The 17,661-nt window shown below is 38.1% G+C and overlaps 1 protein-coding gene across 1 annotated transcript; it reads right to left on the reverse strand.

Annotated features, from left to right (window-relative positions):
* Nucleotides 1-4,658: 4,658 nt before the first annotated feature.
* On the reverse strand, nt 4,659-17,187 carry LOC139966131 (sodium-coupled monocarboxylate transporter 2-like). The gene is made up of 2 exons (XM_071968850.1): nt 15,972-17,187; nt 4,659-8,372 (listed from the first exon to the last, which is right to left on the reverse strand). The coding sequence occupies exons 1-2, from the start codon at nt 16,563-16,565 to the stop codon at nt 7,086-7,088; spliced, it is 1,881 nt and encodes a 626-aa protein (XP_071824951.1). The 5' UTR covers nt 16,566-17,187; the 3' UTR covers nt 4,659-7,085.
* Nucleotides 17,188-17,661: the final 474 nt, after the last annotated feature.

A 17,661-nucleotide genomic window follows, 5' to 3' on the forward strand; every position in this document is an offset into this window, starting at 1 on the left:
AATTAACATGTTAAATGCACAGCTAACAGTGATGCCGCACAGCCGTGTAGTATAGGCCTACCCTTCTTCGGCTGGTCATAGAAGCAGCCTAATGCTGACGGTGAGCGATCAGTACGCACATCACTGTTAACCATAGCAGATTTGGGCGGAATTCTTTCCAAATTTCTTCCGAAGCGATCGAGAGTGAAGATTAAATACCGCTGTTTCTGACCAAGATGAGAAAGATGTATCCATTCATTTGACCAAGGTGCGGAGATACGCAACTATTGAAGGAACTGTTCTGTTAGGAGGCGGGCGGGTCATGAACCGTCTTTCCGAGGGTTTCCAAAGGGAGCAATAATAACAACAGGGACACATCAATCATAACCAACCATAACTGCGTCAATAAAATGAGTCACTGATAAAGGCATTAAATTGTCAAGAAATATCTATGATACCTTGGTATACAAACCATGTACTATTTCCTGTAGCGTTTGATAAAGGCATGCTGCGGATGGTTGAAGCTGCAACGTGCATATAGATGAAAGCCATCTTAATTGATATATAATAGTACGTTGTATGTATATATGAGTATCTCTCCAACATAGGTATATGAACGGTAAACAGTGTGTAGGTACTCAGACATCGGTTTGAAATGAGGTGAGGGGCTCAGACATGGGGGGAAATGGGGACAGATCAATGCTTAGTGTTGTCGAAATTACCGTGTGGCGAAGCCTGCGCGTAAAATCATTGCAGTACATATTCGAGTGGGTTGTGCACGACATTCCAACTCTTCCCAAGGCGTGGGGAGAGGACCCGGGTGAGAAGGGTAAAACATACAAAATTACATTGAATTTCCGTGATAAAATTACGCGTGTCCTGCACGCCAACGCTTCATACGCGGTAGATTCGGCGCCAGATAAGTCGTTCCATATATACTGGGCGGACAGCGCCCTCGCAGGTATTATCCTGCAGGAGGTAAGAGCGAATGAAATTAAGGTATAAACGCTAGCTTTTTCTGCTTAGAGAATACCGTTTGGCAGTACGCTCTTTTCGACAGAAGCAACACGAATGCTTGAAAATATATCTTTCAACCTGCAAGTTATAAATCGACTTATTTGTCACGCATGGCATTCGCCAGTTTGTTTGTATTCCGACAGTTCCCCGCTTATTTTGTGACTTAAACGAGCCACATATCGCATTTCAACACATTGAAACGTTTGAGCCCAACATTTCCTACGCGCCGTCCACGATGACAAGGGCAATATTTAATTAATTTATTCTTTCGATTCACTTTCCGGACTCTGGAATTTTTTTGGAAGAAAAATGAACATGGATGTATTTGGACTTGACCGCTATCAATTCGAGCCTGCACAGTGGAGGAACTGAGACGAGACCTAGCGCTTGCTTAACAGATCGCATTCGTTGCCGAAACTGGCAGTTACTCTAATGCTAGTACTGCCAACACTAGTAACAATTCTGCGACGGAGGGGCAATCCTGGTGCTCTTGTGACCTTTGTACGATGTGGCTCGCTGACGTCATTTTCGAAACGCCCTCGTTATTGAAATAAACATAATGGCCGCTAACAAAATAGGTGTGAACAAATAATTAGAAAGTTCCTGGAAATTCGGGGTAAGGTAGTTTTGACTATATAGTCATTTCACAGTTAATGACAGAAATGAGTCTCTACTACGAGGTAACTGCAAAACACTATAGGGTTTATTTCTCCTTTAAGTCATGTCATAACCTAGATAGCTGTTCAAATCAAGCTGAGGTTGAGTAAAGTTTCTGTTGGATCCAACTCTGCATAGTTGATGATGTAATGTCTTTTTTATCCTAATGTGACCTTTGACCTACAGTTGCAACGAATATCTCAGTGGGAGTTGAATGATCACGTCTCACGACGTGATAATTTTTCTCCAGGGGTGAATGATATTTGTTTTGTCTTCTAGGTATATCTTCAAATGTTCTCATTCCTGATGATTTCGAGTTTTTTGTTTTCTTTCTTCAAGTATTCCAATCAGCTAGAGGAATAGTGAAGCCAGATTATGACCAGGTTAGGGCAAAACCGTATACTTGTAGCTAACAATACTTGACAAGAAATGACCAAAGCTTGTCCATTCTATCCACATGTATAGCCTTGATGATAGGTCACAAAGCAGGTTAACATTTTCCTGTGCCTGCAACGTACCCTTAACGCATGTGCGTAAATATCTTTAAATAAAACAACCGGTACTAAGTTTGTTTGTTGCATTACAGCTTCAACCCACGTTGTATGTATACACTGTATGCAAGAACTGATTTTATTGTTTTCTCTCAACATAATCGATTGTGGAGGAGATATATTCATTTTTGGTTTCGATGAACATCGTAACCTATGCAGTCATGTAGGCGGATGAGAGAGTGTGTGTGTGTGTGTGACGCCTTACTTGTAAACACGATATATCAATATGGGAAGCTTGGACTAATCTCGTATTTAGTGAGTAGGTGTATCACATTGAGTAGAAGAAGCCTATTGTTTTTATAGGTCAAGGTTCATTTTGGGTCACCAGGGGTCAAATTGTGAAAACCTTGTAAACAAGATATCTCAAGAAGGAAAGCTTGGATCAGTCTCGTATTTCGTATGTAAGAGAACCACATTTATGAGAAGAAGGCTATAATTTTTGGTAGAGGTTAAAGGTCCTTTGGGGTCATTAGGGGTCAAAATGTGAAAACCTTGTAAACACGATTACTCAAGAAGGGAAGCTTCGACGAGTCTCGAGTATGTAGTTTTGACACGTTCAGAATAAGAAGCTATTGTCTTTGATGGAGGTCAAAGGTCATTTGGAGTCACCAGAGGCCAAATTGTGGAAACTCAGTTTCATAATCTACCGTATGATCTCCCACCGACCAGCCTAGTTAATGACACGTGCGTAACGCCTCATAATAATAGGGGCTGCTGGTAATTGGAAATAGGCTTAAGGGCATTCGTAGAATCGAATCACAACTCGCGGACAAAGTTCCGTAGGCTTCAGCGTGTGTCGCTTCGACGCATATTTTGCCTACATTGCGTGCAAAAAGGTGTACCCTTTGTAATTACAGCGGTGCTATTGGAAGTTTTCCGTCGTATTTCACAATTGTCAAGATTCACTGCCAAATAAAAACTTGATGTTTGGATGTAGTTACGTTGGGGAAAATGACCAGGCGCCGTTTATGAAACTTAACAGTCGCCTACTTAGGTTTTGACTATGACCAATCTCAATGTGAATTAATTGTGAAAAAACGGTCTTAGTTTGGCAGTGAGTTCACAAGCTGTGTCTGGATCGGCTGTTGAACTCAAGAGTCTCTATCACTAGTTTCAGCATACGGGGGTAAAATTGGGTTCGTTAACACAACAACGTGGACTTGTGATCTAATGATTGCAGGTTCGAGTCCTGGCCAGATCATGACGTTGTGTCCTTGAGCAAGACACTTTATCTCCATTGCCTCTCTTCACCCAGGTGTATACAATGGGGACATTTGAGATAAATTGTCAGCTGTGCGCTGTTTAGCTGCTGGCATGTGGAGGGATTGTCTCGATGTTTGACAAAGTTATCGTTGACCGGGGTAATATTGTGGTTGTAAAGCGCATAGAAATGCATTTGCATATAGTTGCGCTATATAAATGAATATATTCAGAATACCAGTCAGAATACCAATAAACTTAAGATGGCAAAACATATCCTAAATTATTTCTCAAGGCATTTTCCTACATGCCACCAGTCATAATTCGCAAAATATACAACAATTTAAGGAGTTTTGAGACATGTTTGCTGTTATTGCTGCTAGGATTTTTTGGAAGATAGATGTTCTTTGAACCTTAGATTTTCATTGCGTAAAAGATCGCTTTGATTTAGGCAGTGTAATGGAGTAATAAAAATATATTCTAATGACTAAAATTCTACTCCCCAAAACACAAAATTCACTCGCCATTAATTCCTGGTCAATTCTCCATTGTACAGATCTACAACATCAATACTTTCTGTCAACAAAGGTTAGGCACTTACATGGTGATACGTAATTGCACATTGGAAATTTGTGGTTCTGTGCAGAACGAAATTTTACACTTTTTTCCACCAAAAGTAAGTGATGAACAAAGTAAAACATGTCACAGAATCATAAATAACAGCCGAATATAGATGAGGTAAACAGTTTAGACTATACTTCGCATAACTAAAGCCGGATCTCGAAAGAGATACTTTGAACAGACTTTTGTTATTGAAATGAAGGGAAACGTCAATGGCAAATGAATATATATATATATATATATATATATATATATATATATATATATCTATATATATATATATATTCTGTTTCTGCAAATATGTCTATTTCTAATATTGCGCTAGAATCTATTCCTATACTGTATCACTGTATTTTCTACGGCAGTGTCGAACTATAACAGGCACAGTGGAAGTGTGTCATAATTCATGAATGTAAATATACATCAGTCTGAAAAATGTCATTTGTATAGTGGTTGTGACTCTGTTGTCACGTGGTGTCTCCGGGGCAAACAACTGTGATTGACCCACACTGGGTAACCGGGGAGACACCGCGGTATAAAACACAACCGACAAAAGACACCGATCTTACTACCAATAGAACATATGAGCCAATTTAACCCGTGGAGAAGGAAATCTGAGAGGCAATAATCTAATTGTGTTTAAATATCTTTATCAAAACATTTATAAAATCGTAAACTTATGAAAAACTTTCACCCATGACCTACGAGACGCAGAAACAATGTGCAACAGAAAAACAAATCTTTTTGCACTTTTACGTTTTGTAAACACCGTGATGAACGCACTGTGTTCTGCACACAAAAAAATGGACAGCTGAAGACAAATTTAGCTAGGCTACAACAGCCTAACGTGATTAGTCTCAGAACATACATTCTTAAGAAGAAACGGTGTATAGACTACCTTTACCACGACACAAAATGATAAATTCTTTAAACAACGCATTTATCTGTGATTGGTTCACATATTAACTTTGATCTATTAAGTTTTAAATGAACATTTATCTTTCCGTAGTCTTGATTTGTCTTCGGAAGTATCGCAGTATAAGAAATATGAAATTAATAACCTTCTTTTAGCCATTTTGTTAATTAAGTCCTTGATATAATTCTAACAATGAAAATAATTTACAATAGTTTTTGTACATATCTGCTTTATAAATATACTTTCCATCCAAATATTATTTATTTATTCTATACACCAAATATTTACATCAAGTAATCATAAAAAACTTAATCCAAACCTGGAAAAGCACATTTAACTACTAGGTCTGGAGTACTTGGGTTTATTTTAGCGTGTAATTTAATGGCTAAAATTTATCAAAACTATGTTCCAGAAAAATTCGAACGTTTCAAAGTATATGCCTATGCAGTAACTTGAACACTATTAGGTTAAACAATACTGTTAAGATTGAGAGGAAACACATTTTTAATGTTTTAAAATCGTAAAATTGATAAGACGAGTGACCATTATAAATTAATGGCCATCATATATCTGACGTAGATATAATTCACATCCCCTTGATTACATAAACACAGGAATAGGCGCTGCATTATTCATAATAAGTTGTGTTCGTCGTGGAATTGGTTTGTCGCCACAGTAGCATATTGGAGAGAACGTTCCTTCTAAACATTGGCCGAAACATAAAATATCAAACATTAAGAAATAATTCGCAATGTACGAGAAACGTTAAATACAAAAGAAAACTTATACAAATGTGGGCCATATGAAAGGTACGTATCATCCGATTCTAGGGAAAATAATCCTCGTACGAATATTCCTTAGAAACAGTCTCTTTCAGAAATGTCAAATTACTACGCATCTGGTGTTGCACTTCAGTAAGTTCAGTCTGTTTATAGCTCCATGGTCCAACATATACCCTCATCACCAGGTCCGTTTACAAACAGACCTTGGCACAGTCCAGATTACAAGGGAAATAAAGCTACACTTGGTGGTAATTCGACTACATGTTTTCAAGACGCAAGTCTTCATTGTAAAACCATATTATTTTTGTAATGGTGACAGTTGGACGTCTCGGATTTCTCAAGCCTTCTCAAATGCCGTTATGTTATATCTCTCCAAACAAAGTCACTGTGAACCACAAACACTTACTGATCTGGCAATATCTGACAAGATGGTACACATGTGCGATGATTTTAGTGATTGTGGTGACAATCCTTTTGAGTGAGGGGGTTCAAAGTTATACTTTCCCCGATCCAGTGATAATTTGCTGTTCATAGACTCATTTACACCTGCATGGGACCTGGAACACAGCTGTACGCGAAGACGGTTGCTCGCTCAGAGACCCAATCCGACTTAGCCCATCTCAAACTTTCAAACCCTATTTTGGCCACGAGGTTATCGTGGCTGCATGATCTACGCTAAATAAAGCTGTATTTGCGTTATTATCGTGATTCAGACACAAAATCTTGGTAACCACATCTTAGGAAATTCTAGATAGGCTCGCATTTAGCCAGTAAGTGATAAATATTTTCTTAGACGGCAGCACCGGCTAAAGGACAGTGGTTTACTAATTATGTAAACTCATAAGTAACACGTTTATATGGTATTGGACTAATAGTTGATTTCTGAGTGAGTATCGAACGATTAAAGACACGATTTGTACAAACCATTTGCTCAATTCTGTTTTGAAAATGAAATTTCACATCACCACACTTGCAATTGACTCTTCGATATGTAACTACGCGCCCAATAAGAGTGAAAAGCATGGGTCAGGTAAAATTGCGTTTGAACAAGATGGTCATTACTTGTTATAAATGTTAAACTGTTCAAACAAGTTTTCTGATAACGCTGCCCATGTTAGATCTGTCACTCCAACGGAGTTCCAATCACCGACACCGTAACTTAAGTTTCGTTTGGCAAACTCTCACATAATTATGCAACTAATATGATGTTATCAATAACGTTTCTTCCTGTCCTGTCAAACGGAACCTCAGCGCATGCTTGATTCTTCATGTAAGAATTATAGTTTATATAGGAGCCTACGTACTTTTTGAGTACTTTTGACTTTAAGCTGCAGAACTTCTGCATCTTCCCTCACTGCTTTATTAAAGTCGTGTTTCCGATGTTTGTTCGTTGACGAAGAGTTCCGAAGCTGGCGTCGGAAGCGTTACGTGACCGTTGGCTTCAACTTCGTATGCGTCATTGACGTAACCGGCAACCTTCGCTTCGTAGTTTTTACCGACAGATGAACAGCATCTTTTTGTACAGGTTTTGGGTAGGCAGCAGAAAAATGCATCGACTAGGGGACAGAATAAGTCACGGTTAAGGGACGCGGGGTCCATTGGTCCTGTCAGCAAGCTGACGATCATACCTACTACAATGGTCAGTATACAAGTAAAACATCCATAGTACATGTACGATACGTTGCATAACTGGAGAAACCACATTGGTAAATCATAATCGTCGTTCAAGACTGGAGTAGTTACGTAAGAGGTCGTTGTTTCCAGCATTGTAAAGTTTGACATCACATCGCTGCAGTTGTAGTTCAGATATCCCAGTTGATCTGTGAGGGGAAGTGGTAGTAAGAAGGAGGAAACAAGGAAGAAATAGCCAAGAACAGCACCGGACACCAACCCACTCATGGCACCGGTAGAATTGCAATGCGGGAGGAACATTCCCAGAGAAAAGACACCAAGGAGAGGACCGCTGAGTACGCCGACGAAAGCAAGAGCGGCTTCTAGAATATTACTGCCAAATAGTGGTGCAACGTAAGCCAAGGATGTCGCAATAACTCCGCAAACTGCGGCGATCAATTTGGTGATGAGGGTAATGCATGCTTCGCTGTACTTAAAATGCGGTTTGATGAAGTCCTCGGAGATGTTAGCGGACACTGCATTGACCCCAGAGGATACCGTGCTCAAGGAAGCACTGAATATGGCCGAGAGTATAAGACCAGAAAGACCTCTGATGTGTCCAAACAAATCAACGATGAACAAGGGCATGATCTGGTCACGTGTCATGATCCGTCCAGCATCTACCGGATCACAATCGACGTAGTAAGCAAACATGACGACTCCACAGGCACTCGCTAGCAGCCTCGTCAATGAGACTCCTATCACTCCAATCCAGGCCGAAAAGGTCGCCCCCTGTTCTGACTTACAGCTGAGGTTTCGCTGTACTACCAGCTGATTAACACCTGACGTGTACACTGCTTGAAATACGCCACCAATCATGATTGCCCAGACACTATGACGTATGGTAGGGTCGATACCGACATCAAAGAACTGATCCCGATTTCCTTTTTCCAGTAAGTCGATGATATTGCCGACGCCTCCGACCTGAACGGTACCAGTAATGAGGACGACGATTAAGCCCAAGACCATGACCATAGCCTGTTGAAATCGAAAAAAAAAAAAACAAGTTTGGGTAAGACTACGAATAAACGAATAATATACAGCTAAATATTAATATCTCGTACGTGTGGGTGCTCAGTGAATATCGCTGTCACGGCCACAGTCTTTGCTGTGGTGAATTGGAGTTAACGCTAGCAATATGACCAGTTTTGCAGTGACGCATAAATTTTGGCTTCTTGTGTCAAAAGTGTAGTCGTTACTATGTTGGAAATAGTAGACTGAAGCCAAATGTGTCATGTGCGACAAAGTTGTAAATTAGTTTAAGAAGATGAACTTCAATCTTTTATAAATGACTGAACGTTGATAGCTTACAGGAGTCGTCAATTGATCAGTTTGGCAGACTTGTCGATGTATATATATATATATACTAAACCAACTGATTGGTATGGTTGTTCGTTACTAGTGGTAAATATTGAAACATCAATCATGATTGTTGGTTAAGTATGTGTGCCCCTTGACAAAAAGTTGCTGGGCAGACCAAAACTCATCATCGAAATCCAAGATAGTTTTCGAAATTATCAACTAGAAGAAGACATGCCTGTACCATGAAAAACCCCGCAAAGAGTTATTTTACGATTCGCATCCAGATTGGTGCTATTAGGTACATTGTGACATCATAGTGCCATCTGTTAGCGTACCAAGTTTCTACTTTCCTAATGTTTTTCTGTTCATTTCTTCACGGGGACCTACAAAGGATGCCGTTCCTTGTACTGTCGAAGAAGACGAATATGCATGGTCTGTTTTAACCTTTGACATGATCGCATATCAGTTATAGCCCAATATAACATTCTCTTCCCAAACGTGTGAACCCTAAACACGTTAAGGTTTCCCAATATTGTAAAACTCAAATTCATCTGACTCTTGATAATTATGTACTTGCGTTCCTTGTGACTGAAAGAACACTATATTCCATTGCGAAAGTCCATCAGAGGTCAAAGATGTGCAAAACGATTGAGAGTATACTAATCCTTCTACAGTGCGTTAATACCATGCAGCTATGCCCTTTTAAGACCAGTCACCCAAGATGGAAACCCAACTACTCATGTCACTCTCAGTCTCCTTACATCGTGACAGCAATCTTATGATCTTGATGATGATACGTCATACGGAGCAGACAATAAATCGTCTGGTCGGCAAGCCGCTATAGGTCTGGACAAACTTGTTCATAATTTGAAGGAATATTAAAAAGACTTGTCTCCCACATGAATAGGGATTTTCCTAGGCTTATGAAGGAGTCTTCTATACCAGTAACATCCACATGAAGGAGATTTATGATGGCAATTTTTTTTCTGCCTAGTACTAAGGCAAATGTTTTTTGCTGTGTTAGGCGTTTAGCCTATTGCACGGTTTTAGCAAACGTCGATTTCTGTTTGTCACGTTTTGTTATGATTAACGAACCCGGAAACAAGTTTTTTGAACTGTTGAGCGTTTCTTTGAACCTTTTAATACGTGATGTGACCACACATAGACCACGGTTACATGTATAAAGTACAGATCAAGTGAGCTGCCTATAGGCAGCTCTACGATAGGCTATACGATAGGCTATATTGTTGGATTCAGAATGACTAATACAGCTTATTGTTAACTGTCCTATATAAAAGAATTCAATAGTGTCACAACAAACAGAAAACGATCAAGTTTACGCAGAAGATGGCCTCCTTTTGTGATTAATCATATGTGAAGTGAACCACTTATGCGTTCAACCGAGTTGAAGGTATATGCAGTGGTGCCACATATGTATAATGGGATACATATTCACCCTACCAGTTGCCTAATACACCTGTTGTTGGTTTCTTTTTAAGAATTTCCCCTCATTTTATGTCGACCTTTCATATTAGCAGCTTTCATGTGGTTTACCAGGTTCTATCTGATGAGTTTTTACCTCAAATAATTGATATGTACTAGTGACGTCATACTTCTGACTTATCAGTTTAATCAGGTGCACACGTTAGGTGTGGTTTCACAACTTAGAAGAAAGTAATGAAAGTTTGCTTAGTACTTGATGTCATTTGCGATTCATTAACAACAACGACATATAACGTCATAGCCCGTCGCAAGTCGTCGATCGGCGGTAGCCAATCAGGGAGCTGATATTCTTAAAGGTGATATATGTCCTGTATGTAAAGCAGCTCTCTGATCGTAATATATGGAATTAATACGGGAAGCAAAGACAATGTTATCGCTCGTGCTTTGACGTATTTACTAAAACATTTTAACTGAGTAGGTAGTCTATTTAGACTACAGGAGAACACAGGACCTTGTTGGGATGTTGAGGCCCTTCAATGTGAATTTGTGACTGGTTGAGGGTATAGCTCTCATAATAACTGGCGCTGGCAAATACTTGAGCTTTGGTTCGGTCTCAAAGAACAACAACAAATTTATGCTTCTAAATGTTTTCAAGCTCAAATACTGGTCTATAACGAACAAGTCTTAAATCGGACTTTTTCTTCAAGATTTAGAAAGGATTTTTTTTATGATTTGCAAACATCAAATATTCTTTGTTGTTATATTTAAGTCTGCTTGTTAGCGAGCCCAGCTATCATGGTATCTTCTTTAAGCCCGAATCGAAACAGATTCAGCCTTGAAACTATACCTTATGGACCTACAGTTTCATGATTCTTGACGTAAAGGAGACACACCTCTAACCATTGTTATTGGTCTAAGTGATAAGAAGATATCTTTGATGAGCAATTGCCATAAACATATATAAGAAAAACTATTATTCCACTTCAAGGTACTCTTGGAGATATCGTAGATTTACTGTTCATTCACACACAAAGACTAAAGGACTTGGTCAAGTCTGAATATGAAATAATCACACCACCTGTGCTTCAATTGTCTATGTTTCCTTGGTTTTCTCATTTCGTCCTTAGTCCTTTGAATTACTTGGGAACTTCCGCTTCCGCGAACTATTTTCTTTTCACCTGTCTTTGCAAATGAAATCTATAAGCGAGTCAATACACTTAAAGGGAGTGAAGACTCGCGCACAAAGAAACGTCTGATGCCGGTCATCTGACCTAGTTTTGAATTAGGTGTAACGGAAGTGTTAGATACCACCATCGATCCCAGAAAATACACACACAGCTTGCTACCATCGGTAATTAGACACTAGTGTACAGCCAATACATGTATGGTCAATACCCACAACACAGTGTACATAGCAGTGATGGACATCTCAGGTCCAGTAAAGATAACAAGGTATCACATTTCATTACTGTCTGCATTTTTTGCGACAAGAACTTCACTTTCAAGCAACGGAAAGTTAACTTTTTCAGAGGGTGACACGCTGTTTGGGGCGAGTCTGCAATGCCTTTAAGCCTAACAAAGCTGCGGGTTTGGATGGAATACCTTCTATATAAGCTTATAAATTCCGCATGCCTTGCAGTCGTTCCCGCCCTTGTTCATATCTTCAATAATGTATTTCAAAGTAGATTTTAGGTTAATTTTAGAATTTGGCTAAAGGTTGCCAAAGTATCCATTTACTAAAGAAGGGTGACTCTACACACTCCGAGAATTTACAGGCCCATAAGTTTGTTATCGTGCTTTAACAAACTTCTGAAGGGTGGTATTGAAAAGAGGTTCCCGGGTAATTTCTTACAATTAATATCATATCATTTATGATTTCCAGTTTTGCAGACGATACTAATGTTTTCCTGTTTGATTGCAAACAGCCGCTAATTAACGGGTACTCAGACTCTAAGACAACTAATTGGTTTGACTGTAATGAGCTTATATACTCTTCTCCTGGGGAAGACAAACTTACACCATTTTTCATGCCAAAGATATACGAGTCACTCTTGTCGTGATGATTTGGCAATTTAATGGTTTTACAAACTGCAAATCGTCCAGTACGAAGTGTTTAGATTAATAATTGATGATAAGCTTCCTTGGACGAACCACAATAACGATCTCAGTAAAAACCTGGTTCAGTTTATTGATATTTTTACAACCCATAAGGGGAATTCTTTCTGAAGCCATTGCAACTCAAATCTATTACTCTTTTACTATAGGCTAAGGTTTGCAATTGAAATGCACAATACATATAAAGTGGCTTATGTAAGACCTCTTCAAATCCTACAAAATGGATTAATTAAGGTACAAGCAAACCTAGACGCTATCCTGCTGACATCCTATACATAGACAATAATATCCTTATGATAATTAAAAGAGATCAATTCCTACTGTAAATTTTGTTCTATGTACTATCATTTTAAATATAAGTTACCAAATGCTATGTCTGAGGTTGTGAGCCATTATAATGCTGATAATTGCTCCATCACTACCCGTAATAGGAATTGATTTCAAGTAACGCATGATAGCCAGCATGGACAATTGCTAGTGAACAACTTTATTGCTACAACATATGGCAGTCCCTCTCTCCGTCTATTAAATCTGCTTAATCCCTTGAAGTCTTTTTCAAGTTATATACTCAAGGATGAACTTCTCAACGAATACCTGGAAGCAAGTTGACTTTACATTTTATTCTTTGACTACGTCTTTACGATCTATTTCTAAGTCTTTATTATCCTTCTTGCCTGCTTCCTTCTCTTTTTCTCTCTTAATTTCTTCTTTCTTTTCTAGTTTCTTCTTGTGTCCTTCTGTCTTGTCTTTATTGTATTGTGTGTATTTGTGTGTTTATTGTTTGTATTTGATGTATTTGTTTGTATTTGTGTGTATTTTGCTTTTACTTCTACATGGTCACTAGCTGAGATTACAGCCTTTTCTGTTTTGTTGTTTTCTAGTGTTATAGTTCCACCCGAATTGCTATATTGTATTTAATAAGTTGTACATACATTATGAGGGATAAATTTGGAGATTATTTTAAAATTAATGTTTAGTTTTCTGTAATGGAGATTGGTTTTGCAAATGCTGACTATAAAATATTGAACATCTTTACATGACCCCGATGATGTCGCTGGTTTCATTGTCAACACTGTTAACATTCTAACTTGAAAATATGAACAGAACAAAATGAAAATAAAATATTTCAAATTCTATAGTGCTACTTCGACGTCACAACTTTACAAAATGTCTGCTCCCCGGGACAGTTCAAACTAGATATTTAAACTATAGAGTGTCTCCTAACGGACAGACGTTTTCATATCAGTTTGAGGTATAGTTGTTCTTCACAAAAGATATTGTCATACAAGCGAAATATGAAGGTTAGGTTTAATGCAAGAATGAAAGTCATTCGGTTAGGAAGTTATACTTTTAAATCCACAGTTTCGTTAATTATATGCGGTTATTAACTTTCGTATTTATTGCTTTTACTTTTCTTCATTTTAAAGGGTTGTGTCTCTCTTTCCCAGTTTATAATTATATCAGAAAATGCAACAACAAATGAATCGAAAGTATACGCCACTGTTGTCATAACGAGCTATCGTCACTGAAATGGAAAGCTCGAGGTGAATTGATAAAGTGAAAATATGAACAGTTTAGACATCAAACATAACACAATGTCACCTTCAACCTCTACTTTAACATTGCTTCTATAAACCGAACAATTCATTTTCTCTTTAAACAAAGATATTAATTATATACATGCATGGTTAATGTAGTAACCATACTTCTGCATTCATCATTAATCAGATTAGTATAAAGTCTGAATATTGTGATTCTTCTTCGATTTTATCATGTAATAAGTCGAAACTCTCCACTAGTTACGTTTTTAAGTCTTTTGTTTGTAGCCTATCACACAAGTTTGTACTACTACACTCCGTTTCCTTATTGCAACTTAAATTCCCTTTGTGATTAGATAGCAAAAGAGCTCTGTTGTTTAGTATACATATACACTGCACTAGTAAAATTAGCCTATAGTAATTAAGTGGCCCTTGATTATGTTCATTCACGTGTAAAATTAAAGTAGCCTATAATCGATGGCTAACACTATATTTCAGTGCCAACGATGACCGTTCACTTCAAAGTGGCTTTCAAATAGGTATAGGCCTCTGAAAAAAACAAGTTACTTTCACCGTGTTATCACAGAGCTATCCTTTGGTGCTTGGATGGTAATTATGTATAACAGAATGCTAAGTTTTAGACTGTCTAATGCCCCCCTCCGCCCCTCACACTGCCTCTCTCGCTGTAAAAGAATTGTTTGGCAGAGGGACATGTCCCTATCGTCACCTTACCCGAAGTAAGAAACTGGCTGAAAGCGCCGCTGGGAACCATAATTCTATAGAGAATTGCTGATATATTGTGATCATTCGCTAAGGAAAGAGTTTAAAGAAGCAAACACCGTTTCATTACCCGTTGCATGACATCCTATATATGATCCAAGGCTTCACAAAAGTTGCAGATATGGTTGTCTTTGTCATGTTTTGTATAGATGTTTCTCCTATCTCGTGGAATTAACTGGTAATGCTGCAATAGTTACAGTAACTTTGTCTAGTTTTTGGAAAAGACCCTTCTCTGTATAATCTGTTTTTACCTCCATGTTATAATAAATAAATTGAATCAACTGAATGGGTTTATTCAATACATAGAGGCGACTAACAAGGAACAATATTACCCATTTGAGGAGGGCTACAGCTACTGAGTGTTATAAGAGAATAACAATTTGTGATTCATTTGGCTACACTGAAATTTAAGTCACTTAGAGTACTACTTCCTGGTCAGTAAGGCAATAGTTCAATCGAACTGATAATGATGTATTAATATAGAGTAAAGTAAGGAAGCCTTATCTTTCCAAACGACATAATCACTCAAGACTACCTTTAGGGCTTGCTTCCTGCATAACACGACACAGTTTGTAATTCGTCGATATCGTATTCTTTGCAGTACAAGAAGTATACCTAAATACTGTGTAAAGCAACGACGATGCACGAATATCGTGTTAGGCTAAAGGGACTACATGTAGTCGAGTCACAGAACGTACACCGTTTATACAAGCTCGTTCAAGATCATCATTAATGGCCCCAAATTTTAGCAAATTAAAATCACTATTAGTTTTCAAAAGTTCTTTCTTGAAGATATTGTAACGGATGACTAAACCGGAAAATGTGATAAATAAGGTTGTGAAACATTGCAGTCATTTTTGGCGTATATCTTTGCTTTACTCTTTATTTTGTTATATAGTTTAATATATCATCCACTTGTTACTAACGTGGCCCATTTGTTTGCGGACGGCGGTAGGTTTCTACCTCAGAAAGTGAAGCATCATCATGCTAGTGCAAGCTACAAAGCTTCCTTCCAGAATTATAAAGCTTCAAAACATAGTTCAACCTTCATGACGTCAGTCAAGCTTACGAATTCCAGACAATTGGACCACGTGGTTGGAGATACATTAGAGACACCTGGTGACTACCTTGTATAGACCTACCTATATGGTACCTATATATTTGGTCCACGTAATTCAAAGACACTGTACATTAGGACCGAATTCATTGCTTGTTTATATGGATGGATCTATACCTACTGTCTTTCATAATGAATTTCTGTACCCTGTGGTGTATCCATATACAACAGGGTGTGTATAAACTCATAAATACACATTAAGTATACATATTTACGTTTATACCTCCCCCCCCCCCCCCGGGCCCTCGCAAAAAAAAAATAATATGCAGGATAGAATCTTACCTGAAATACATCTGCCCATATGACGGCTTTGATCCCTCCTAAACTTGAATAGAATGTACAAACAGCACCTATGACAATAATGGATAGGTCCAAACTAAGGTTTGTTATGGAGCTAATAGCTAATGCTGGTGCGTAGATGACGAAGCTCATGTAGATGAATCCGGATATGACACTAATTATCACCGCGGACATACGAACAACTTTATTAAATCTCAATTCTAAATATTCATAAATGCTGGTAACATTTAAACGATAAAATACGGGGATGAATGTTCTAGTTATGATTAGTCCCACCGCAAACCCGTTAAGACTAACCAACCAAAATGTAGGCCCGTTGATGTACACTTCTGCAGGGTTCCCTATGAAGGTTACTGCACTGATAACGCTTATAAAGACGGAGATACCCACAGGGAAAGCCCCGAGCTGTCGGTTACCAAGCAGATATTCATGGGTAGTTTTTTGTTTCCCGCCAGAAAACAACGCTTGATAAATTCCAATACACATAGACAGCAGTAACATTAGTCCTATCACTATGTAATCCACAAAATGCAACTGGAACAAATTTTCCATTGAACTTCCACCGTCGCTTGCCATTTTAACAACGAAGGTCCTTTACTTGATAAAATAATCGCATCAATTCGTCCTGGATATTTCCACTGTATGCGAGTGTTTCTTTGAAAAAAAATACCTGTGGCGTATTCAAAAGACCGACTATCTACTTGGGTTGCCGTAAATATAATGAAAACAACAGTTTGATACTCTCCCAATTCACACGAAGTACAGTGTCAGCTTAGTTGAAGTTTTGAATGGATTCAGTGGCTAGACGAAACGACGGGTGTTTGCAAAGACGTGAAGATCGTATCTCTAATAATACCACTACCCGAATAGTTAGCCTATAAATGAGGCTGACTTTGAAATAAAATCTCCATGAACGACAGCTATGGCATAGCAACAGCAACACGATAACCAACCAACCTGCAAGGTACCAATCCTATACTTTATAGCACATAATATGGCCGCTGTGTCTGTACTCCGTGACTAGCAGGTTTCGGGCTTTACGTAGAATGACAAATTCTCTGTAGTCAAGTTTGTATGTATGTAGCCTATACACGCAGGTTTGCGGCGTGAAGTATTGTTTAACAAAGACGACCAAAACACGGTCATGCACCAGTGGTTTTCGTGTTTGTCTTATAGTACGAGTATTTCAACAGAATAACGACCTCCCTAAAAAGTATACGTAAACTTATTAGCATTATCAATGCAATGAGATCTATATGTATATATAGCCTATAGGCTTATATATATATATATATATATATATATATATATATATATATATATATATATATATATATATATATATACCATCCCGGTGGAGGCTGGAAGTTTTTTCATTATATATATATATATATATATATATATATATATATATATATATATATATATATATAGCCTTTAGGCCTATACAGACTAACGGGCTAAATTCGAATAGAAGGTCGTTTACATTACCATCCTGAGAGAGCAGATCGCGAATCAATGTAGACCCCCAAAAATGGAGTGCTTTACAAACTATTCATAATTTTCATTTTTTTTTAAAATAAAACAACTGGTTGTGTTTTGTGTTTTCTTGGCTCATTTTCAGATGACTACTCACAAGAAATAATGTTGTAACTTTCATTAATGTTGAGTG

This window comes from Apostichopus japonicus, chromosome 4 (assembly GCF_037975245.1).
Source record: "Apostichopus japonicus isolate 1M-3 chromosome 4, ASM3797524v1, whole genome shotgun sequence".
In the NCBI taxonomy this organism is placed as follows: domain Eukaryota; kingdom Metazoa; phylum Echinodermata; class Holothuroidea; order Aspidochirotida; family Stichopodidae; genus Apostichopus; species Apostichopus japonicus.